The sequence below is a fragment of the Oncorhynchus clarkii genome, chromosome 7 (assembly GCF_045791955.1).
Source record: "Oncorhynchus clarkii lewisi isolate Uvic-CL-2024 chromosome 7, UVic_Ocla_1.0, whole genome shotgun sequence".
NCBI classification, from domain to species: Eukaryota; Metazoa; Chordata; class Actinopteri; order Salmoniformes; family Salmonidae; genus Oncorhynchus; species Oncorhynchus clarkii.
In genome coordinates this window covers 34,995,743-35,021,461 of record NC_092153.1, presented here as the reverse complement: position 1 = coordinate 35,021,461, position 25,719 = coordinate 34,995,743, and the positions used below count along the sequence as shown (strand labels likewise).

Below are 25,719 nucleotides of genomic sequence, written 5' to 3'. Positions count from 1 at the left end.
CTTTCCAAATCATGTCCAATCAATTGAATTAACCACAGGTGGACTCCAAATTGTAGAAACATCAAGGATGATCAATGGGAACAGGATGCACCTGAGCTCAATTTTGAGTCTCATAGCAAAGGTTCTGAATACTTAACTTAAATAAGTGATTTCAATTTATTTTGTAATAAATGTGCAACAATTTATAAAAACCTGTATTTGCTGTCATTATGGGGTATTGTGTGTAGATTGATAAGGGGGAAAAAAATTGTCAATTTTAGAATAAGGCTATAACATAAAATATGGAAAAGGTCAATGTGTGTGCACAAGCGTGACTGTGTGATTGCACACCTGTGTGTGCGTGTGCCCGTGTGTTGTTACCTTGCGCAGGCCCTGGTCCGGGCCGGGGGAACTGTGACAGTAGGGGCAGGGGGCCGAGGCCAGGACAGACGCTGCTCACGCTGCCTGAGGGGGAGAGAGTGGGGGACTGGGTAGGGGAGGCCAGGGGACTGCTCATCTGAGTACTGGCCTGGAAAGGAAAGGGGGGGGGGTCAGAACTCTGCCAGGATCCTTTACATGAATGCTATACAGTATGTGTATGCTGTATTGCATGTATGTGAGTGAGTGAATGTGAGAGAGGTATGAGTATAGTGGTATAGTGTACCTGTTGTGTGTTGTCTGGTTTGTAGAGTTCTCCAGGCTTGCTGGGCCTCTGCTCTAGGCTGTAGTATTTGCAGGGGTTCCACTGTACCAGAGGAGGGTTCTGGGTAGGCTGCGGTCCGTTGGGGACGCTAAGCTGCATGACCATCACCCCGGGGCCTGGGGGTGGCACTCCTGTAGCACACAGACAAAGTTGAATGAAGTTACACAGTGCAGCAGTGTTCTTCAATCCAGGCAAGGCCACATTTAGTATGACACAATGTTGTCAAGTGTCCTGAAAAATATATAGTGGAGAACACACTTTCCGTAGAGTTAAGAATAATGTTAGCTCTCTTTGGGGCATTTCTATTTGCAATGGCCCATGTACAGTATGTTGCAACCTCCTAAACGCAACGCTGGTCTAGGCTTATATGTCTAGGCTTATATGTCAAGGCCAGTACGAACACAGCCGATTGACGTAATCAACCAAGTCCGAAAACATCTCTTTGTGAACCAGATGAACAGTCACCTGAATATTGCTGCTGCATCTGCTGAGGGTTGCAAGGGGATGGAGACTGGCTTATCTGGTACTGCTCTGAGTTGGGCTGCAGGTACCCCACTGATGGGCTGGGAGAGACACACACACAGCGACAGACACACACACACACACACACACACACACACTGTGTAAGCACTTGGCAGCCCGCCACATGCACAGACGGTAGGCATATCACACCGACAAGCTGCGGTCTGCTAGACTTCAATTACAATGCAAATATTTTGTTTAGCAAGCGTGTAGAAGGAATCTGAAAGCAGCAAGTGTGTGTGTGTGTGTGTGTGAGAGAGAGAGTGTCACAGAAAATACATATTCAAGTGTTCAAGAGGTTGCTTATTGATTCCAGTCTTGTGAGTTTCTATCCTATTCAATAGTTTGTAATGACCTCAGTGTCAAACACTTAAGAGTGCATTCAAGCTGTTGACGTGTCAGCAGGAGAACGTGTTACAGATAGACGCACTGGCAGAACACGTCTTGTCACAGATAGTGTTAAACAACTTAATTCATACCTGGATGGATTCAGACCATTACTCTGCTTCTGGAGTTCAGACAAATTCTATGCAATGCTTTTGTTTTCTTATTAAGCGTACTTTATTACAATTCTGTGAGTTCTACAAGTGAGCTGTAACTAATACTTATTAAGAACATGTTATCTAGTGTTCGAGCTCAAAATGTCTGCTGTGGCATCACCCGGGTGTGTGTGACGTGACATGTTGGGAGTAGTGGATTTTTTTCCTATACAATATCAAGCACTTATTTAATAAATCTTATTTTACCCATCTACCTTGTGCTGTTCTGTTGTGTGGGGGTGATGACGCTGTAGTATATGGGCATTCCTTGGCCTGGCATGGGTCCCTGTACCCCCTGGACAGTCTGGAGAGACTGGCTGACTGGCACCATGACTTGCTGTTGGTACTGCTGCTGTACCACCTGCTGAGACTCATTGGCCACCGGCACCTGATGGGAGATGTAGAAGGTGATATACTGTAGATATCGCTTAGCCAGAACAGGGCGTAAACTAATGACACTGTGGAATACTTGACTTGGGAAAGGTTATTGGGGTTCATTTATGTTCTGGGGTTTGTCTTTGAACTAAACAACACATTCATAAATATCCCTAATCGAAGAGAGAAGTTGTCTGGCTCCTCTTTAGATCCACGTCTTAAAGACACAAGAGTCACAAACCGGTTAAGACTTTTATCAAGAAAAGGGTTGTAGTTATTTTACCATGTTGCATTGAAATGTACAGCTGTTCATCGTCGACATGGCAGTAAAACACTAGGAATACCATCAGAGGTGGCATACTCAATAAAAACAGAGCCTTGAGGAACTCTGAAACGTTCATGTGCATTCTTAAATCACGCAAAGTGTACATCATCATGCATGGAATTCAAGTCAATTCAATACACCTACATGTAAGACAGGCAATTTGCCTTTCTTAATTGCCCCTGAGGGAATAAATCGAGTTTCATTGAATTGACTTGAGGGCCTACTGTACCGGATATGAGGACATTTGTGGGTACTGGACCATCATCCCTGTCATCTGTCCTTGTATGCCCTGCCTCTGGGAAGTGATGAGGGCCTGGTTCTGGGGCTGCTGAGGTACTCCTATCATCCCCTGGTACTGGGGCTGCTGGCTGGGCATCATGGTCTGGAGACCTGCTGGAGACAACATGCAGTATGTTAATACAGGTGTGTGTGTGTGTGTGTGTGTGTGTGAGAGAGTGTATTCTGGGAATGTTGCACTCCTATTACCCCTGTACCTACTGGTGACGACCATATCAAGTCATGGTTATGTTATGTTAACACAAGCTGTCTAGAAAGAAAGGAATGTACACCTAAAGCCAAGGAAGACCTGGGTCTGGAGCTTAAAAAGTTGCCAAGGACAGTATAGCAGGGGGTAGGCTTGTTGCAGCCTTAATGCTCAGGGTCCTACGAGTATAATCATGGTAACTTTCGGGAAATCATTGCATCAGTACTGTTCTCCCCAATTACACAATGTGGTAACTAAAATAGCCATTTAATCATGGTGACCATTATTTAGCTGACCTTGATCATTGTGTAAAGAGATATCAAAAAGTCCTACAGTTGCACCATTTAGCGCATCTTGACTGGCTGCACCACCGCTTGGCATGGCAACTGCTTGGCATCCGACCGCAAGGCGCTAGAGGGTAGTGCGTAAGGCCCAGTACATCACTGGGGCCAAGCTCCCTGCCATCCAGGACCTCTATACCAGGCGGTGTCAGAAGAAGGCCCTAAAAATTGCCAAAGACTCCAGCCACCCAAGTCACAGACTGTTCTCTCTGCTTACCACAAGGCAAGCTGTACCGTAGCGCCATGTTTGGGACCAAAAGGCTCCTGAACAGCTTCTACCCCCCAAGCCGTAAGACCGCTGAACAGTTAATCAAATGGCTACCTGGACAATTTGCATTGACCCTGTAACTTTTTTTGCACTGGCTCTATGCACACTCACTGGACTCTACCTACAAACTCATACACACACTACACACACTTTCACCCTGCTGCTAATCTGTTTATTATCTATCCTGACTGCCTAGTCACGTTTACCCCCGCTTACAGTACCAGGCAAAGGTTTGGGCACACCTGCTCATTCAAGGGTTTATTTTTTTCAACTCTTTTCTACATTGTAGAATAATAGGGAAGACATCAAAACAATGAAACATATGGAAGAATCATGTAGTAACCAAAAAAAGTGTTAAATCAAAAAATATTTTATATTTGAGATTCTTCCAAGTGTCCATCCTTTGCCTTGACGACAGCTTTGCATGCGGTTGGCATTCTCTCAACCAGCTTCATGAGGTAGTCACCTGGAATGCATTTCAATTAATAGGTGTGCCTTGTTAAAATATCATTTTCCTTCTTAATGCGTTTGAGCCAATCAGGTGTGTTGTGACAAGGTAGGGGGGTATACAGAATATAGCCCTATTTGGCAAAAGACCAAGTCCATATTATGGCAAGAACAGCTCAAATAAGCTAAGAGAAATGACAGTCCATCTTTACTTTAAGACATGAAGGTCAGTCAATCCGGAACACTGCCAAGCACTTTGAAAGTTTCTTAAAATGCAAAAACCATCAAGCGCTATGATGAAACTGGATCTCATGAGGACCACCACAGGAATGGCAGAGGATAAGCTCATTCAAGTTACCAGCCTCAGAAATTGCAGCCCAAAGAAATGCTTCACAGAGTTCAAGCAACAGACATTCAACATCAACTGTTCAAGGAGACTGCGTGAATCAGGCCTCCATGGTCAAATTGCTGCAAAGAAACCACTACTAAAGGTCACCAATAAGAAGACACTTGCTTGGGCCAAGAAACACGAGCAATGGACATTAGACTGGTGGAAATCTGTCCGTTGGTCTGATTTGAGATTTTTGATTCCAACCGTCGTGTCTTTGAGACGCAGAGTAGGAGAATGGATAATCTCCACATGCGTAGTTCCCACCGTGCAGCATGGAGGTGGTGGTGTTTGATGGTGTGGAGGTTCTTTGCTGGTGACACTGTCAGTGATTTATTTTGAATTTAAGACACAGTTAACCAGCATGGCTACAACAGCATTCTGTAGCGATACACTATCCTATCTGGTTTGCGCTTAATGGAATTATCATTAGTTGGGACAATGACCCAACACACCTCCAGGTGTTATGTGACCAAGAAGGAGAGTGATGGAGTACTGCATCAGATGACCTGGCCTCCACAATCAGCCGACCTCAACCCAATTAAAACAGCGCGGGAGAAGGCGGCTGACGTTTTACGTGTTCCCCAACTGATTGTTTTTAAAAAACGTATTTTGTACATAATGTTGCCGCTACAGTCTCTTATGACCGAAAATAACATCTGGACATCAGGACAGCGATTACTCACCACGGACTGGCAGAATCTTTATTTTTCCTTTAACGAGTCTGACGAGCCCGACGTGAATGATATACTGCTTTCTTAGGAACAAGCCCAGATCCCCGTGATTAACATGAAGAGGCGGCGGAGAAAAAGGGGCCAGAGGGCGGGCTGTCTCCTGAGAATTTGTAGGCAATCAAATAAACCCCCACCTCCTTCCATTCTGCAAGCAAACATGCAACTTTTGGAGAATAAAATCGATGACCTACGCAGAAGATTAAACTAAACTAAAAACGAATATCTTATGCTTCACAGAGTCGTGGCTGAACAACGACACTATCATCATACAGCTGTCTGATTATACGCTGTACCGGCAGGATAGAACAGTGGTGTCTGGTAAGACAAGGGGCGGCGGACTATGCATCTTTGGAAATAACAGCTGGTGCACGATATCTAAGGAGGTATCAAGGTATTGCTCGCATGAGCTAGAGTATCTCATGATAAGCTGTAGACCACACTATCTACCTAGAGAGTTTCCATCTGTATTTTTTGTAGTCGTCTACATACCACCACAGACTGAGGATGGCACTAGACAGCATCGAATAAGATGTATTCCGCCATAAGCAAACAATAAAACGCTCACCCAGAGGCGGCACGCCTAGTAGCCAGGGACTTTAATGCAGGGTGATTAAAATCAGTTTTACCAAATTTCTATCAGCATTTTAAAATGTACAACCGGGGGGAGACATTGGACCACCTTTAGTCCACACACAGAGATGCATACAAGGCTCTCCCTCGCCCTCCATTTGGCAAATCAAACCATAATTCATAATTCTATTCCTACTGATTCCTGCTTACAAGCAAAAATTAAAACAGGACGCACCAGTGACTCGATCAATTAAAAAAAAAGTGGTCAGATGAAGCAGATGCTAAGCTACATGACTGTTTTGCTAGCACAGACTAGAATATGTTCCAGTATTCCGCCGATGGCACTGAGGAGTGCACAACATCAGTCACTGGCGTCATCAATAAGTGCGTCGAGGACGTCATCCCCACAATGACCATACATACCCCAACCATAAGCCATGGATTACAGGCAACAGCCTCACTAAGGCTAGAGCTTCCGCTTTCAAGGAGCGGGACTCCAACCAAGAAGCTTAGAAGAAATCCCAGTATGCCCTCTGACGAACCATCAAACAGGCAAAGCATCAATACAGGACGAAGATCGAATCGTACTACATCAGTTCTGACGCTCGTCAGATGTGGCAGGGTTTGCAAACCATTACAGACTACAAAGGGAAGCACAGCCGAGAGCTGCCCAGTGACACGAGCCTAGCAGATGAGCTAAACCACTTCTATGCTCGCTTCAAGGAAAATAACACTGAAACATGCATGAGAGCACCATCTGTTCCAGAAGACTGATCACGCTCTCCGCAGCCAATGTGAGTAAGACCTTTAGACAGGTCAACATTCACAAGGCCGCAGGGCCAGACGGATTACCAGGACGTGTACTACGAGCATCAGCTGAACAACTGGAAAGTGTCTTCACTGACATTTTCAACCTCTCCCTGTGAAGTCTTATACCAACATGTTTTAAGCAGACCACCATAGTGTCTGTGCCCAAGAACACTAAGCTAAACTGCCTAAATGACTACTGACCCGTAACACTCACGTCTGTAGCCATGAAGTGCTTTGAAAGGCTGGTCATGGCTCACATCAACACCATTATCCCAGAAAGCCTAGACCCACTCCAATTTGCATACCACCCCAACAAATCCACAGAAGACGCACTCCACACTGCCCTTTCCCACCTGGACAAAAGGAACACCTATTTGAGAATGCTATTCATTGACTACAGCGTCGCGTTCAACACCATAGTGCCCTCAAAGCTCATCAATAAGCTAAGGACCCTGGGACTAAACACCTAATTATGCAACTGGATCCTGGACTTCCTGACAGGGCCACCCCCAGGTGCTAAAGGGAGGTAACAACACATACGCCGTGTGTGATCCTCAACACAGGGGCCCCTCAGGGTTGCGTGCTCAGTCCCCTCCTGTACTCCCTGTTCACTCATGACTGCACGGCCAGGCATGACTCTAACACCATCTTTAAGTTTGCCAATGACACAATAGTGGTAGGCCTGATCACCGAGAACGACGAGACAGCCTATAGGGAGGAGGTCGGAGACCTGGCCATGTGGTGCCATCGTGGCCATGTGGCTCTCATCGACGGGGCTGCAGCAGAGCAGGTTGAGAGCTTCAAGTTCCTTGGTGTCCACATCACCAACAAACCAACATGGTCCAAACACACCAAGACAGTCGTGAAGAGGGCACGACAAAACCTATTCCCCCTCAGGAGACTGAAAAGATTTGGTATGGGTCCCCAGGTCCTCCTCAATGAGAGCATCACTGCCTGGTATGGCAATTGCTCCAACCGCAAAGCACTACAGAGGGTAGTGTGAACGGGCCAGCACATCACTGGGGCCAAGCTTCCTGCCATCCAGGACCTCTATACCAGGAGGTGTCAGAGGAAGGCCCTAAAATTTGTCAAAGATTCCAGCCACCCTAGTCATAGACTGTTCTCTCTGCTATCGCATGGCAAGTGGTACCGGAGCACCAAGTCTAGGTCCAAGAGGCTTCTCAACAGCTTCTACCCCTGCGCCATAAAACTCCTGAACATCTAATCAAATGGCTACCCAGACTACTTGAAACCCCCTTTTACACCGCTGCTACTTTCAGTTGTTATCATATATGCATAGTCACTTTAATAACTTTACCTACGTGTACATATTACCTCAACTAACCGGTGCCTCCGCACTTTGACTTAGTACCGGTACTCCTTGTATATAGGCTAGTTATTGTTTTTAGGTTTTTTTTTGTTACCATTTCCTCTTTTTTATACATTTTGTCTTTCTTTTTAACTGCATTTTTGAGAAAGGGCCCGTAAGTAAGCATTTCACTGTAAAGTCAACACCTGTTGTATTTGGCGCATGTGTCAAATAACATTTGTTTTGAAATATTTTAGATATCTGAACCTTATTGGTGGTGTTTCTGTTGATCGTGTTGACTGGGTGGCCGAACGGACTCCCGTATACAGTGTTGCCAAATCAGGTAGGCAGCGATTCGGTCATCAACGCCTTGATGAAGGTTTTAATGCCTAAAACGCAACACACTGTTGATAAATGTTTATTCAGGAAAAACACAGTGTACAGGAGTCCTGGCTTTCCCCAGTCTTGCTTACTGTTCACCCACACTACTGGATCTAAGCAAGATTCTCACGCAACTGTGCATCTTCATTTTAATATGAAGTGTAGAAATGTAGTTGGCGTTTGGCCCCCCAAAACCCAGAATTTTACATGCTAATGATCCTGTTTAAAATCTGGTAATTGGTTCTCAAAAACAGCTGTATTCGGTACCCCCATGCAAGTAGATTAATCTAAATTGGTGTGTGAACAAGGATGTGGTCGGATGTAATTTTAAACTGCACAGCACTTTAAAGACAGTCAGATAGGTAGATGAGAGGGATGGGAATGATATTGACCTGACTGCTGTGTGGGCTGGGGCATCGGCTGGGAGTGCTGGGTATGGGCAGGGTAGGACACCTGGTGAGACATGGGTCCAGGCCGGTACTGCTGCCCCGTGTTGGGGTACTGCCCTGGTGGGTAATACGACACATGAATCTGCGGAGGGGTTCGGTAGAGGGAGTGAGGGAGAAATACACAGTTCAGTTTTAAAAGAAAATATTCCAACCAAGGTGCATAAATAGAGAAGCAAACTAGAAATCAACTATTGCACATCCAACAAACTATCCCAGACAGTGCAGGGTGTTTGCTTTCCACCCTACGAGCTTGACTCCGTCGGAGTTAGCTCCCTATTGTTTAGTTCTGCGAGAGAGACAGATCTGTAAGCTGTGAGCCATGCTGCCTTAAAGCTTTAGTGGCTGTCATGAAGGGCACACTACAGGAACTACTAGTGCACTACTAGCACTCTAGAGAAATCTCACTCTACCCATGGTATTCTCCTTAGGCGTAGAGAGACATATAGCGAGGGGTAGAGGTAGAGATGTGTAGAGAGAGATAGAGGTAGAGAAAAGATAGCACAGAGAGAGCGCAGACTTCACAGCCAGTCACACAGCACTGAGTGGGAGAGAGACACTGTCACACCGTCGCCGTGTGTGAATCCAGCTGCGATTTCACAGGAATCACACCATTGACACTTTCTTACATTTGATGGTAAAGTTGTCTAACAAAAAGTGTGACTCGCTCTAGCTTCTCAAGCTGTGTGTGTGTACATTCAGTCAACTTATATTCCAACTTCAGCTCTGTGTTCATTATATTTGTGCACAGCTGCTGATGTAAAAAGGGCTTGACAAACATCTGATTGCATCAACAAAAAAACGATATAATACCTGTTGCGGGGGAGGTGGCTGCATGTATCCCTGTGGCGGTGGAGGGGGCTGCATGACGGTCTGGGAGGGAGGTGGTGGAAGAGGAGGGGGGTGGGGGTGTCCAGTGTTAGGCTGGTAGCCAGACGGAGGGGCCAGGGGCTGGCTTGTGGTGGCCATGATGTAGCCAGTCTGGGGTGGAGGGTGTTGGGTGAGGACAGTGGGCCCCTGGGTCTGGTACATAGTGGGGGGCTCCGGGGCCTCGCTGGAACCCTGTCTACTCAGAGTCATCTGGCTGAACTGGGGAGCCAGTTCCTCACCCTGAGAGAGAGACGAGGGTTACTAGTGGGTTGAAAACCGTAAACATACTGGGTAAAGTTCACAAGGGATATCAAGGATCTGGAAGGATTCTGTATGGAATCCTATCTAAAATCCTTCCCAACGTGTTCTCCAATCTCATAAAATGTTTTAGAAAATTACCTTTATCCTCGCAAGGTGAGGTATTGAAAAGAGGGGCGTCAATTGACCCCTAGCCTTTAGATAATTATTTTTATTACTTTCTCTGAGTAGTAGTATAAAATAATACAATAAAAAAGTGTGCATAGAATTATTATTATTTTATTTAGCTTTATTTAAATAGGCAAGTCAGTTAAGAACAAATTCTTATTTTCAATGACGGCCTAGGAGCGGTGGGTTAACTGCCTTGTTCAGGGGCAGAACGACAGATTTGTACCTTGTCAGCTCAGGGATTTGAATTTGATTGAAACCTTTCAGTTACTAATCCAACACTCTAACCACTAGGCTACGCTGTTCAGTATATTAAAAAACTTGTTTGATCATCCTTATCGAGGGTGTCAATAATTTTGAACCCCACTGTATAACAGTATATACACTCACCGGACAGTTTATTATGTACACCCACCTAGTACTGGTTCGGACCCCCCATTGCCTCCAGAACAGCCTGAATTATTCGGGGCATTCTACAAGGTGTCGGAAGCGTTCCACAGGGATGTTAGTTCATTCATCACGCAGTTGCTGCAGATTGGACAGCGGTACGTTCATGCTGTGAACAGACAGTTCTCCATCTCGTGCTAAAATGCGCTTTTGGGTTGAGGGTCTAGCGAATGTGCATGCCCCCTAACAAGAAGGGCATTCCGAGATGCCGTTCTGCACCCCACTGTTGTACTACATCGTTATTTGTCTGTTTGTGGCTCGCCTGTTAGCTTGCACGACTCTTGCCATTCTCCTTCGACCTCTCTCATCAACGAGCTGTTTTCGACAACAGCCCTGCCACTGACTGGATGTTTTTTTGTTTGGTCGCACCATTCTCAGTAAACCCTAAACACTGTCTTGCGTGAAAATCCCAGGAAGGAGGACGTTTCTGAGATGCTGGATCCGGCGCGCCTGACACCAACAATCATACCACGCTCAAAGTCTCTTAGGTCACTCGTTTTGCCCATTCTAATGCCTCGATGCATTCTGCCTGCTTTATGTGACAAGCCATGTGACTCATCCATTTGTGAATGGGGTGCTGTACCTAATAAACTGAACGGTAAGTATATAATGGCTACAGTACACTCCACTGCTAGTGAGCCTCCCATACCTTGCCTTTCTATCAGTCTCACAAACAAATCACTATTAGTCATTAGATGAATGACATGGTAACATGATAATTCCCCATTTACACCAACGGCCTTACAAACAGCCTGTGTTCATTGTGTATCTGTTAGTGCATGTGGTGAGGCAGGATGGTAGTAGTACCATGTACTGCTGGGGAGGAGAGACAGGCAGCAGAACCTGGGGACAGGAGGATGAGGAGTAGGACACAGGCTGAGCTGGCTGCAGAGGCACCACCGGCGAACAGAGGGAGAGATGGAGGGAGAAGGAGAGGAGGAGATGCAGACAGAGTTCAGGTAAGGACACAGAGGGCAGTTATTGGGCAAAAGAAGAGGAAAAATGCGAGAATATACTAATTTCCAGTTACATTTTTCTACAAAAATGTAAATTAAGTTCATGCCATGAGCTTCTCCCTCACCTGAGCCATCATGTGGTTGTGATTATGGTTGTGATTGCCCAAGGGGTGTTGCAGAGGGGTGGGCAGCAGGGCAGTCTGGGGAGGCTGGGTCTGGACCTGTTGGGAGGGGCAGGGCAGCAGGCTGCGACCCCCAGGGCAGGGGCCAGGCTGAGGGGCCGGGGGCTGAGGACACCCATCTGGACTCACCAGGGGCAGACCTGCAGGAGATTAAAGTCAAAACACAGAAACCTCAACATTTCCACACTCTCTTCAGCATTTCTTTCCTCTACAACTTGTGAGCTGTCGTTACTCCCCAGACTGTCTCCTCTGTTCAGTATGGAAATGTGTGTGTGTGTGCACGCGGCGTAAAATACGCACCAGTGCGTGAGCCCCTGCAGGAACCCTGTGAGCTCTTGTTGCTGCCCAGACTATCTCCTCTGGTCAGAATGGAGATGCCAGAGAAGCTGGATGCCTTTGTGACCGGGGGCCGCAGGGTCCTATTGGAGCTGTCTGAGTCTGTACTGCTCCAGGGCCTTGGCTCCAGGCACTTCATTTCACTGTCCGTACTGCTCTGGCGGCTGCTGGAAGCACGGCTGGAGCTCTCACGGTTACCCCTAGAAGAGGGAAGTGAAGGGGAAGAGAAAGAGTGAAAGGGGCAGCGTAGAGAAGGACAGAGGGAGAAAGGGGAAGATGAGGGGGTAGGGCAGATGAGAGGGGAACAGAGAGGTGGCGAGAAAGAGGGAAGGAGAGAGAAACAGGGTACAGAGGCACAGGGTGATCAGCAACAGGTTAAGAGCATGCACGTTGACAGGGCGTGAGAACGCTATAACCTCACCACCTCCATGGGGCACTCTCCGTTCACAACGTTGACATCAGTAAACCGCACAGCATTCAACAAACCAAAATGCAAATGCAATAAAGACGTCGACTGGCTGGTAAAACCAAAATTCAGGCAACAAACCACACAGTTACCACCACACACTGTAGTGCACCCTCCCCCAACCAGCACACACACAACAAAAACCAACACAGAGAACCACATGCAGGTGACTGATGCTTTATCCAATCAACACCAAGGTGAAAGAACAAAGGACAAGAAGAAGACATAAGGACAGCAGAATGAGGGTGTGAGACAAGGTCCATAACTCACACCTGACACACCACTACAAATACAATAAGGCCAATGGACAAAACACGCCTGCGCATAGACACACACACACACACATATAGAAACCAGGCCCCCCCCGGGTGCGGTCTGAAGTGTGAAGTCACAAGCGCTGCTGGTCGGCTACTGTGTAGCAACCTAGCGATGCCTATTTTAATTAAATAGCGATCCATTGTGACTACTACATTCGTTGTCACATTGTTCCACGTGCTGACACCGACCAATCGCGGGCTGGCAAGCTACGAGGAGGCTCACGCCCTCATGCCATAGACATCAAGGATCTCTCAGACCAGGATGAAAACTACTACATCGACAATGATCCTTTGCTAGTTTTAGCCTCCATCACCCGTTCGGCGTGATCCTTAGTGCTTTTCCTGGCGCCATTCAGCCCCACTCATCAATATGGTGCGCTTCAAATTCTTCCACCTTCATGCGCCGTCGGGAGTTTCCCCAATAGGAATATGTCAGCGCTATCACCATCTACCGGGTCTTAATGTCTATGATAGAAACACACCGTCTCATTGCAACATTCATAAGGTGCTGTCACCCTGGAAGAGGGCTGCTGCCAAGATTATCAATCACACTTGGCATTATTAGAATGCATCCAGCGACGACCAGGACGCTATCAACTTGTCATAACCTACTGTCCTACCCCAACATCGGCTCACTGTCGCTATGTTTACGTCCTACGGCTTACTTTTTCTTACTTCTATCTTAATCTAATATGGATTTTATTGCATCTCAATCAAATTTGACAAATGCAAGTTCGGGACAGTAACGTGATGACAGTGTTTGAGTATTCAGACTCATCACCTAAAATGCTGACAACAAATGCTTGGATTTTTGACTAACAATAGAAAATTCAACTCAACTGAAATACAGTGGGGTGCGATGACTGCACATACTGTGGTACCCTATTGGAGGGGAATATCCACAGAACAATAACAAGCTATACCACCACAAGACATCGCAGGCAGGCAAAACGGCCAAGTCTGCTAAACTCGTCTGTGCCAGATATTCTGAGAAATGACTGAGGTATCCTAAAGCGGATTTGAACTTTGTCTCTGCCATCATTTCCTATAACCTAAAACAGCTTCTGGACATCGGAACAGCGATCACCAACCTTGATTTGGGATGAAAATGTCTACTTCAACGAGTCTGCAGCTCTGGATGTTCTGCTTACTCCGGACCAGGGCTGTTACGGTGACCGCACGGTTATTGCCACACTGGCGGTCACGAGTCATGAAAGAAGTCAAATTCCACATGACGTTTAGTCACAGTAATTAGCCTTCTCCAAGCTCTGAAACTGCTGATGGTCATTAGTAAACTTGCTAAATGCCTGGTACTCAGCACTATTGTCCCTCTAATCACTCTGACGTCAATGCAAACGTAGGCAAAAATCTAATCAAACACTTCATGAGAGCCCATGTTGCACAACATTTCTATAGACTATGAAATTACGTGAGAAAACTGTGATGGCCTCTATTAGAGGATCCCATCAGCTATCTATAGGCTAGGCCTACTATATTTATCAACTTTCCTAGTATTAAGCACATTGCCCGATCTTTACAACAGTATTGCCTACTTGGCTGGCATAAAATGGACCACGGGAAAAGCGTCCTCCATTTTTTATTTATGTCCCCCCCTTCTACCCCTTATTGATACAGCTGCATGTTAATGGTCCATTCTAAAATAAAACAAATTAGACATTCTATTTTGTGTATGTAAAGCCCAGATTAAATCAAGAATAGTCTGATGGGTGACAATATTAGCCTATCACCTGTGATTTATATAATATCACTTGTGAATGACGCCCAGTTTAAGGAAAGAAAGCATACATATTTTTTGGTGACTTTTTAAAATCAGTCCCACACCTCATGTAGCCTAGCCCATAGGCCTATATGTTTTGATAAGGTTTGTATCACAACTAAAATGGCCCCCCAAAAAATCTTAAAACGAAGCACATTAATCCGCTTTACAATGGATGTAGAGCCTAACTGGCATACATAAGCAGCGTGTGAGTTTATTTAACTAGGCAAGTCAGTTAAGAACAAATTCTTATTTACAATGACGGCCTACCAAAAGACCTCCTGCGGGGACGAGGGCTGGGATAAAAAATAAACAAATACAAATATAGGACAAAAACACACATCACGACGAGAGACCACAACACTACACAAGGAGAGACCTACGACAACACAGCATGGTAGCAACACAACATGGCAACAGCACAAAACATGGTACAAACATTATCGGGCACAGACAACAGCACAAAGGGCAAGAGGGTAGAGGCAATAATACGTAACGACCAAGCAGCCACAACTGTCAGTAAGAGTGTCCATCATTGAGTCTATGAATGAAGAGATAAAACTGTGGTTGTATTAATCTATAACATCCCACAACTGTCCCAGACTATGTTTGGAATATTTTTTTCTTGCACAGAATAGGTCAAATTTTGTATTATGGGGGATAGTGGATTGATTGACATAGGCTAGTGCTTTTGTTGTTCGTTAGGCCTACTCATCTTGTTGGCTGACGAGAAGTATGTGGACAGTTCTTCCAATATCATCAATGGGCACCTCGGAATTGGATAAGGATGTGCGCAGTTGCAACCCCAATGTGTCTCGTCTTCACTTGTAGCCTGTGAGAAAGATCCGATCACATGACGGACAGCCATGTGAATGAGAGGTATGTCGGAGCACGCAGAAAGAAGGGAATTAAAGTTATATTCAGCCCAAGGGCACAACGGCCACAAAAGGTATGGATTCTTTTAGGGGGCATTACGGCCACACAAAGGGGATGCCGCTGGGAAATTTGAGGCATTATTAAGTGCTTGTGAAATTGTAAATGAGAGACTGTTGAAGTGTGTACAGCCTGCACAAAAACCAAGCAGGGCTCAAGCCTTTCATACAACTTTTTTTCAAATCATCATTAGAGTAACATAATGCAGCCTGAGAATGTATTTTAAAAAATCTAAACATATAGCCCAACATTTGTATCACAACTAAAGTTACATTAATAACTCTAAATTAAGCATATAGGAGTACCTGTTTCTTTGTTAACCGCTCAACACAGAATAGCCGCAAGCCCTCAAATCGTTTGGAGAAAATATCAGTTATTTTTTATTAAGCTTTGTTAAATTGTATTCTTCATACTATAAAATATAAGTGCAGCCCACATCCATATGGCACAGCCAGATCAGGACCTAACAAAGACTCAGAGTTCTATTCTGTTCTTCTGAAAGAGACTACATTTTCTTCATATCGTGTTTCTTTAGACCTGTCTAAAATAAATAATACATTTATTGTGAAGGTATAGGCTATATTAAACAGATTTTTTAGACTTTTTAAAATGTAGATGTTACAAAACGTTTGCATCAGTGGCTTGTAGGTTACGCGTGGAAGCCATTAGATGCTAAACGTGTATGTTAATTAAAGGTCAATTATCGTGAGACCGGCAGTAATTTGCTTGACAATTACCGGCTGACAAAATAGACCGCCATTGCCCTCTGTTCAATTGGCAAGCATGCAGTCACTGGAGAAAAACGGGATGAGCTCCATTCGAGACTATCCTATCTCATGGCTGAACGAGGACATGGATCATTTACATTGAGGAAAAATATAAACACAACATCTAAAGTGTTGGTCCCATGTTTCATGAGCTGAAATAAAAGATCCTAGAAATTATCCATATGCACAAAAAGCGTAACTCTCAAATTTTGTGCACAAATTTGTTAACATCCCTGTTTCTCCTTTGCCAAGATAATCCATCCACCTGACAGATGTGGCATATCAAGAAGCTGATTAAACAGCGGGATCATTACACAGGTGCACCTTGTGCTGGGGACAATAAAAGGCCATTAAAATGTGCAGTTGTGTCACAACACAATGCCACAGGAGCGTGCAATTGGCATGCTGACTGCAGGAATGTCCACCAGAGCTGTTGCCAGATAATTTATCAATTTGGCCGTACGCCCAACCAGTATCTATATCTGTGACCAACAGATGCATATCTGTATTCCAAGTAATGTGAAATTCATAGATTAGGGCATAATTAATTTATTTCAAATGACTGATTTCCTCATATGAACTGTACCTCAGTAAAATCAATGAATGTTCCATTTATATTTTTGTTCAGTATACATCTTGCTGGTTTTTCTATGCATCAAGACCAGATGGTAGACTCGGGTAAGACGAAGGGAGGGGTGTGCCCCTTTGTTAACAACAGCTAGTGCACGATCTCTAATGTTAAGGAAGACTGAAGTTTTTTTTTTTTTAATACCTTTAATAAGCTGCACACCATACTATTTACCAAGAGAGTTAATATACATTTTTATACTGTAGCTGTTCAGATACCACCACAAATCAATGCTGGCACTAAAACCTCACTCAACGAGCTGTATAGGGCCTAGGCAAACAAGAAAATGCACATCCAGAGTCTGTGATTTTAATGCAGGGAAACATCACCCTAACTCCACACACAGAAACGCATACAAAAAAATCTGAAAAATCAGACCATAACTACACTGAGAATACCAAACATTAAGAACACCTGCTGTTCGCTGCAGTCAAGTCATTCCGCCAAAAGTTGTTTACAATCTAGGCCGGTTGTTGCCACAACTAGACCTCGTTTCAAGAAACAATCGTATTTGTACAGTACATTGTTTAAAGCACACTTTTGTGTCTCAGTCACAAACAACAGCTCCAATAAGCCCGCTATAGTGAACGAGAGACTTGTAGAATCATGAGTATTTCAGAGTTTTTAGTTCGTCTTCGCCGGTAGGGGTCCCGCGAGCTCTAGGCATTACTGAATCAAATTAACAAAATTAGTTGAAAAGAGTCATTATTTTTGACTGAACGACGTGAAAAGATCTGAGTCAGTAAAAAGAGTCAAACTTCCTTTCACAAATGTCTATGGAACTAATTACAACCTACCTCAAATCCCTTTTTCAACATTACTGAGCTAAGTCGGCTATGATTGTTTCACTGCTGCAGATCACAACCAAACACAGAGAGATCTCTCCTTAGGATACCACAGACAGTAGTAGTAGAGACAACTGCTGTGCAAGTAGTAGAGCAAAGATGAAGGGGTTACAAAACCAAACCAGATTAACAACCACCAAATCAACAACAAAAAAATAGGGGGATGCAATGCAGTAGTACAGTACTATAAAATATGTAGTAGTGGTGATGACAGGTAGATAATAAGTAGTACCCACTCCCAGAAAAACCAACCACAAAGCAGCCATGCAGTGGACCTCACAGTGCCAACCCCACGCCAAGCAAGAACACCCGGTGGCTGCATCCGAAATGGCACCCTATGCCCTTTATTGTCCACTACTTTTGACCAGAGCCCATAGGTCTCTGGTCAAAAAGTAGTGCACTATGTAGGGAATAAGGTGCCATTCCGGACGCAGCCAGTCAGTCATAAAATCACCACTAGATAGAGGGTAGATGGGCATGGCAACACAATCACAGGCTACTAATCACACATCACCAGGTTGTGTCAGTACCTAAAGATCTGTCTCCTCTTTTGAGAGCTAGAGGAGTAGCCTTCAGTGGAAAGTCTGTTGGGTGATAGTGGAAGGAGAGAAAGGCAAGGCCGGGTGTTAGTGGGTGGGTATAGGAGAGGGGGCCAGGTAGGTAGGTAGGTAACAGTGCTGCATTGTATCTAACCCCCAGAACAGAGAAATAATGCACACAGAGCAAAAATGTAGACAGCTCAAAACAAGGAACAAAGTTATCATACTTCTTTCCTTCTCTCAGTACATCTGTTTAATAATCGTTCATGTCTATCAGAAAGGGAGAGGGGTTGAAAGCTGTACTTATTTGTTTGGAATATTTGGAAAACTATTCTCAGCTACACATGAATATCAATTCACCCCACATTCCAACCAATGAATTATACACTAGATGACTGATAGGGAGCGCTGTGTTGAAGCTACCATGGCTCCCATCTTGGAACTCCCCCACCGTTGTAAAAAATATTTAGGAAGTTATAGAAATGCATTTATTAATGTCTAAATTCATTTTTGCCACATTTATTCTATTACAGACACCTTAATTCAGACTATTAAATTATATTATGTGAGCTAGCAATAAAATATTTAAAAAATGTCATTAAAGTATCATTTTTAAAGATCACTAATGTTACTGTCCCCACTACAACAAAATATCTAAAATACCTTTAATTGTCTTGTAACATTTAATTGAAATACTATAAAATTCCTTTCGTTCCTGTGGAGGACTGTTACCTACTGGGGAGTGCCAATATGGCCGACTGGTTGCTACAAAGCCTCTCAATGGCCAATACATAGCATCAGCAATCCAGGGTTTATACACATTATTAATTCCAACTCAACAAAACCTAACCCTGGTCCGTGAAACTTCAACGTACTGCCAGCATGATTATATTGCCAGCATTATTGCATGTGAACTTTGATGTCTTGAAATACACCTAAATGTAACTTGGTGGCATAGTTTGATGGTGCCAGGGGGGTTGGAACAGGGTTAGGAGCCCTGATGTGACCAGGCCACCCCCTGACTACTTCTCCTACCCACCTAGGGGAGTAAACTGGCTGGGGACTAACTCCATACTCCCTTTACAAGTGCACACATGAAGCTGTCCATTGTGATGCATACTGTACTGTTACTGTGAGCTTACCTGTTGTCGTTGATGTATCCATTTTGAGAGGACTGAAAAGGAAGAGACACCTGTACATTACGAATAGCTACAGCTAGTCGATCCCAAAACTATATTTATTTATTAGCAATAATTGGACCGGGTAGTTTATTGAGAACATATTCTCATTTACAGTAATTGCCTGGACAGTGAAAACTGACTCATGTCAATTCTGTCAAGTACTGTATAAGCTAAGGTTACCTAAGGTTCACCCATGACCTCCAAAAATATTAACTTCACTTATTACTCTGCCGTCTAATTCTATTCCACCTGAATAGACTCTACTGTATGAAGTAAGCCGTTCTCTCTAAACCCATAAGTTAATACAATTAGCTGTTAGTTTATACAATGGGAGGAATGGTTAGTGGAACAGACAAGTTAACAAGTTAGTCCAACTGCCCATCTCCACTTTTGAGTGTGCCCCACCACTTACTTCTCGGGCGAAGATCCGGTCTCGTACCCTCTGATACTCCTCCTCCCTCTCTTCTATTGACTTGCTGCGCCGCCCATCCTGCAGCGGCACACGGATCTGCGATTGGACAAGAGGAAAGAGGGGCGGGATCAGCAACCTCATTGGACAGAAGTGGTATTCACTGAATACTCTTCAGAGCATCTTCACAAAAATACAGTAAGTGTGAGGAAAAACATGCAATTTATTATTCAACAATTTGTTATCAATACTAAAGTTAATGGGATATATGATTTTCAGCCTTCTCATATCTCGTGTTGTAGAAAGATCAACAAAGCTAAAGAGAGCAAGAAATACTTTTTAAAATGATTAAAGTATTTTAAAATCACTACATTATAAAAAGCTACACTTGAAGTAGCGTCTATCATCACCTGATTATCATCCTTGTCCATACTAACATCGTCTCTCTTGAGGATAAACTTCTTCTGGAAGTCCAAATTCCTTTCATCCTTGATGTGCTCGGAGAACCTTTGATCTGGGCTGAAGAAGAAAACATATTCAGCAACTCTTGGTCGAACAATGGAAGCTATTTGTTTCTTTGTCTTACAAAGTTCTACTAATTGCCCTCCAACTTCTAATCATTGCCATTTAAGTTCCACTCATGGTCTTCTAACTTCTACCATTCTCCTCCTCACATGCGTGTGTTGCCAGTCTTGTTGATGATGACGGCCTTGCCAGTCTGGTCTACGTTGTGGTCCATGCCAAAGTAGGCAGCTACACGGTGCAGCAGCATGCGGTGGTACGATGTCATCTGGGGGAACTTCTTGTACTGGTTACTGGATGGGAAAGGAGAAGATGACACCATAGAAGTACATATTATATTATATATTATATTGCCCATCACAGATATCCTATCAGTCGAGTAATGCGGAAGTACAGTGTCTCTACACATCTTTCTTAGATAAAATGGTAAAAAAGACTAAATAAACTCGAGATGAGAGTAAAGACACCATCTGTGTGGTAAATAAACGTTTTGGTCCACCAGCCATTCAAGATTCTTTACCTGCCAAAATAGGTTTTCCGCAATACAGGTCATATATAGAAAATCCAGATGACCGTGCTTTCTGTTTTTCTAAAACAATAAATGTTTTACTAGTAAGAAGTAAATGGGGTACAAATAAATAATTTAGATCATTTAGTTCTACAATCATTTAGTTCTACAACTGAATTTCAAGAATAAACAAAGTGCACAAAAGTTCAGGGTCCGGATTCACAAAACGTTTTTTCAGAACAAATATATGAAGTATTTTAAAGAAAAAAATAAGAAGTTCATAAGATAATTTGTCAATGAAGTTCGTAAATATCTTATGTGGCATTGACATTCGTGACGTGCTTGAAACCAATAAATAAGCCTATGCGACAGGAATGATAGGATTGTTATTTTGTTATTTTTCACACATTTTAGGCATCAGACTAGCTATATCAAAGTCAAAAGTGGATAATCAAGGAAAGTGCAATAAAAACTTCAGCAAACAAGAGCTTGAAGTGACGGTGGAGGAAATGGCAGCCAGGAAAAGGTTGCTGTTGGGGAGACTTGATACCTCGGGGTCACTGCAGAGACCAAAAAGAGAGGATGGGCGAGATTGGCTGAGTCTGACTCTGTATTCCGGCGTATGGCAAGGGACAGTGACGCCGTAAAAAAGAAGTGGTCGGACATCAAGTCGGCTGCTAAGAAGAAGGAAGCTGAGAGACAATTCATGTGGAGCAGCTGGAGAAGATTGTCGTCCATGATAGGAGAGATGGTGGTAGAGGGACTGCGCGACCGGTAAGTAAGTTAGCTAACATGTAACAACTTTATAGCCAACATAGCTAACGTTAACGTCGTAAGCCGAGTTAGCCAAGTGTTTCTTTGCAAATTGACGAGATAGCGCAAGCTATTAAACACGTCTAGAATATTGTTAATTTCTAGCTAGCTAGATAATGTGCGTTTAATTTGTTTTCTTGCTGTACTTAAATACCCGGTAGCCAACTGTCTGTGACGCAAGAACATTCATGGTTACAAAAGTATCCATTCGTCTCAAGACAAGGGTTTAGCTGCCCTAAAGTTAAGTACATTTCCAAGAAGAAATCTAAAACATTATTTTCAAGAACCCAATTTCTTGCGTATACTCTTCGGAAGAAATATAGGGAAAAAATTAAGAACATTTCCAATAACTTTACTGAGAAATAGCAACTTTGTCTATAGTTTAGGGAAAAAAATGGACGTTAGAAATTTGTTCTTAAGGTTTTGTGAATCCGGCCCTAGGGCACCACGATGTGCTCCCGAGTAGAAATGTAGCAGCACACAAATACATTTAGGAGAACTAAAGTATTTGAGTGTTTTAATGATAAGAAATTACTAAAAGTTCATGAATAAAAGTTTAGGAGTGATCCATGCTCAAACCTTAGGTAAACCAAAAATGTAAAGCTGCCCCCTTAAGGGACGAGCAGTTACCATGGTAACTTGGGTACTCGCTTGTCTCTGATGAAAGAATTCCGTCTTCCTAGTGGCATTGAACAACCACCTAGCGTGTGAACAAAACAATATAACTGGCCATGAAACACGAGGACAAAGTCACATTTTAGTAGCCTTCCTTGTCAATTTGACCAACTTCTTCTACATGAGGCATTTAGATTTAAAAAAAATAAACAATGTTCCCAAATGGTCTGTGTGACCAGCTGCCAATGTGGCTGGTAAAATATACATTCTTACCCTCCAATGACCAAATCTCCCAGCATTTGGCGGGTGTTAATTTCCAACCCTGTATACCATCCAAACGACAGGAGGACAAAGATTTCCAGGCTGATATACCAACTACAGTACAATATACCATCTAAAAATACTGTGACGGAGAGACATAGAAAGCTAAAATGTAAGTAGAGTGAGTTGAGTTATAGTAGAGAATGTGTATGCATCCCAAATGGCATCCTGTTCCCTATCTAGAGCGCTACTTTAGTGTACTATATTTATAGGAAATGTGTCTCACTCGTCGTCATTAATGAACTCCAGGATATCTTGTTCTAGTTTCAGCAGCATCATTCGATCCCTGTTGGAGAGAAAGAGAGGGAGAGTGAGGGAGACAGAGAGAGAGCGAGACGGAGAGAGTGGCAACTACTCATACAAAGAGCAAAGGCTCCATTCACCGCAGTGAGGCTGGGCAGCTACTGTAGCGTCCAGACCACCGCAGGATTACTACAACTGCAGCAGCATTCGCTTACAGCCGGAACCCAACTTGAGATCTGAGCACCTAACTTGGATTTTCACTTCAGTCATGCATTGATGATAGATTTGTGGAAAAAACTCGGCCCTTAGAGCAGAATTTCTCAATCCATTTCCATTACTAGGGGGACCTGCAGGCTCATATTGCAACAGACTACATCTAGATAGCATTTAGTGATGTGGCTGTGATAGGAGATCAATAAGGTTCCTCTGCCTCAGGTTGTTTTTAAGTGTGTGTATGTGTGTTACCTGGGGTTGTTTTTCAGTGTGTTGACCAGGAACTCGTGCACGTCGATGCCGGTGGAGTCTGTGTACTCCTGGCTGGAGTCTGGAGGGGAAAGAGACAGAAAAAAATGACTCCACACACACACCATCTACAAACCGCACGCATGCAATCAGGAGCATCTACACACACACACAAAGCGTCAGAGGAGTCAGAGAGGGTGTTGTTTCAAAACGCACTTAGAGGATTGTTTCCATGTCAACTATTTTCTGCTACGCACAAACACAAACACCACGCAAGCGTATACATTACGCTCGTGTGCACGCACACGGTCAGAGTTGCTTGGCTCACAGTGTGTTGTTTCTGAACACACGAATGGAAGATCTTTTTTTACACACACTCTCCCTAATAATAATAAAAACACTCCCTGCATAACCCTCTTCAGCGCTACATTTAAAAACCCTAACTCCTGAACTGATATTCATTGTAAGGACAACCATTTTTTCCCTCAGGTAGGTAGCTTACCTCGAGAAAGCATCTTGCGTGGAGTCTTGTCCTTGTTCTTCTCCTCGTTCTCGTACTCATCCTTAGAGGACTTCTCCTCCTCCTTGTCTGATGGGCAGCTGATGTGCAGCTGGATGATGTCCTGGTCTGGAGGTCCGTCAGTACAGAACGGACCTGATGACTCCTCACACACCGCCAGGCTCCTCACCAGCTTCAGCTTGGCATTGGACTATCATACACACAACCAGATAGGAGAAACTTATAGTACTGTGGTCCTTAGATACAAATAGACCAAATAACATTGCACACTGTAAATATTTTTAAACAAATGTTAAATGTTGTAGTGTAAAGTAGGTAAAAGTTAACTGATGTGAGAGAAAAAAAGCTGCATGCCGGCAGTGCTGAGCGATTAGCTGAAATGTCAGTTTATTTACGTCAGCTCAATTATATGAAAACCATTTACTTTTTGTGTTTTTTTGTGAGCTCAATGCGCCGTTTCTGTGGAGAGAAGTCATATCAGGCATAAACTGTGACGTTGCAGGAAGGTGTAGTCTTCAACAGGCCAATATTCATAGTTAATCACCACGTTTTCTGCACTTAACTACAATGACGGGAATCCATTGCACCTAGCCTGTTCTCATGGGTTCTTGCCCGGGCAAGCCTGTGGGGCCGGCAGACAGACGAGGAAAGGAGTGACAGAATGCTTCAAGAACGAGACAGTTGCTTAGGTACAGTGCATTCGGAAAGTATTCAGACCGCTCCACTTTGTTACATTACAGCCTTATTCTAAAATGGATTAAATAGATTTTTCCCCCCCATCAATCCACACACAATAGCCCACATAAAAAAAGGAAATATCACATTTATATAAATATTCAGACCCTTTACTCAGTACTTTGTTGAAGCCCCTTTGGCAGCGATTACAGCAGAGTCTTCTTGGGTATAACGCTACAAGTTTTGGCACACCTGTATTTGGGGAGTATCTCCCATTCTTCTCTGCAGACCCTCCCAAGCTTTGTTGGAATTGTGAACCTTCTCCCCAGTCTGAAGTCCTGAGCGCTCTGGAGCAGGTTTTCATCAATGATCTTTCTGTACTTTGCTACGTTCATCCACCCCCCCGCAGAGAATCTTGTTTCTCATGGTCAGAGTCCTTCAGGTGCCTTTTGGCAAACTCAAGCGGGCTGTCATGTGCCTTTTACTGAGGAGTGGCTTCCCTCTGGCCACTACCATAAAGGCCTGATTGGTGGAGTGCTGCAGAGATCGTTGTCCTTCTAGAAGGTTCTCCCATCTCCACAGAGGAACTCTGGAGCTCTGTCAGTGACCATTGGGTTCTTGGTCACCTCCCTGACCTAAGCACTACTCCCCCAATTGCTTTCTAAAAAACTGTTTTTGCTTTGTCATTATGGGGTTGTGTGGATTGATGAGGTGGGGGAAAAAATGATTTAATCCATTTAATTAAAAAAGCCTTAACGTAACAAAACGTGGAAAAAGTGATGGGGTCTGAATACTTCACGAATGCAATCGTGTCTACCCGACAATACATCTAATTGATAGATCGCTTGTATTGAGCAGTATGCCTGATCTACTTTGAAGAACTACCCACTAAATCGCTCAGCACCAGCAGACATGCATGTGATCCTTTTGAGATGTATAGCCTTCATAATCCAAACGTTGGGAAGGATTTCATTTGGTGGAAGGGCTAACCCACTTCCCATCGTCTCAATCTAGTGAGAGAGCAGATGATGTCATGATGAAGCCTACACTAGAAATAATGTAGGGACAGACAGAGGGCGGTTTGATGCAAAGACCGAACCCAGCTGCAAGGAGGGTGTGCGTCTGTGTGTGGTGTGTGTGTGTGTGTGTGTGATGTGCACAGACAGAAATGAGATGTAAGGGAAGAGAACATGTATTATCCTATTAGCAAGGAAATTGTGAGTACACACACAAAAGCCGACTTCCATAAATACACTTGGTAAGCTGAGCTCATGGCTTGGGGGGCCTCACCTCTGCGACTTCTCCTGGTCTAACCTTCTAACTAGCATGAGCGAACTTTG

General features: G+C 44.0%; 1 protein-coding gene across 2 annotated transcripts in view; it reads right to left on the bottom strand.

The window, feature by feature from the left end:
- LOC139413228 (R3H domain-containing protein 2-like) overlaps positions 1-25,719 on the bottom strand; it is a 70,724-nt gene that overhangs the window by 6,602 nt on the left and 38,403 nt on the right. Inside the window, exons 5-22 of one of the 2 annotated variants that reach the window (XM_071160365.1) lie at positions 23,687-23,894; positions 23,188-23,266; positions 22,706-22,765; positions 20,375-20,515; positions 20,111-20,219; positions 19,704-19,799; positions 19,253-19,284; positions 18,102-18,155; positions 11,803-12,038; positions 11,446-11,642; positions 11,172-11,249; positions 9,435-9,731; positions 8,568-8,706; positions 2,673-2,833; positions 1,959-2,131; positions 1,148-1,245; positions 644-813; positions 361-508 (exon numbers count right to left, since the gene is read on the bottom strand). In XM_071160365.1, coding sequence (XP_071016466.1) covers positions 361-508; positions 644-813; positions 1,148-1,245; positions 1,959-2,131; positions 2,673-2,833; positions 8,568-8,706; positions 9,435-9,731; positions 11,172-11,249; positions 11,446-11,642; positions 11,803-12,038; positions 18,102-18,155; positions 19,253-19,284; positions 19,704-19,799; positions 20,111-20,219; positions 20,375-20,515; positions 22,706-22,765; positions 23,188-23,266; positions 23,687-23,894 — 2,476 coding nt within the window. The remainder of the gene's footprint in view (positions 1-360; positions 509-643; positions 814-1,147; positions 1,246-1,958; positions 2,132-2,672; positions 2,834-8,567; positions 8,707-9,434; positions 9,732-11,171; positions 11,250-11,445; positions 11,643-11,802; positions 12,039-18,101; positions 18,156-19,252; positions 19,285-19,703; positions 19,800-20,110; positions 20,220-20,374; positions 20,516-22,705; positions 22,766-23,187; positions 23,267-23,686; positions 23,895-25,719) is intronic. The other variant, XM_071160366.1, reaches the window with a different exon arrangement.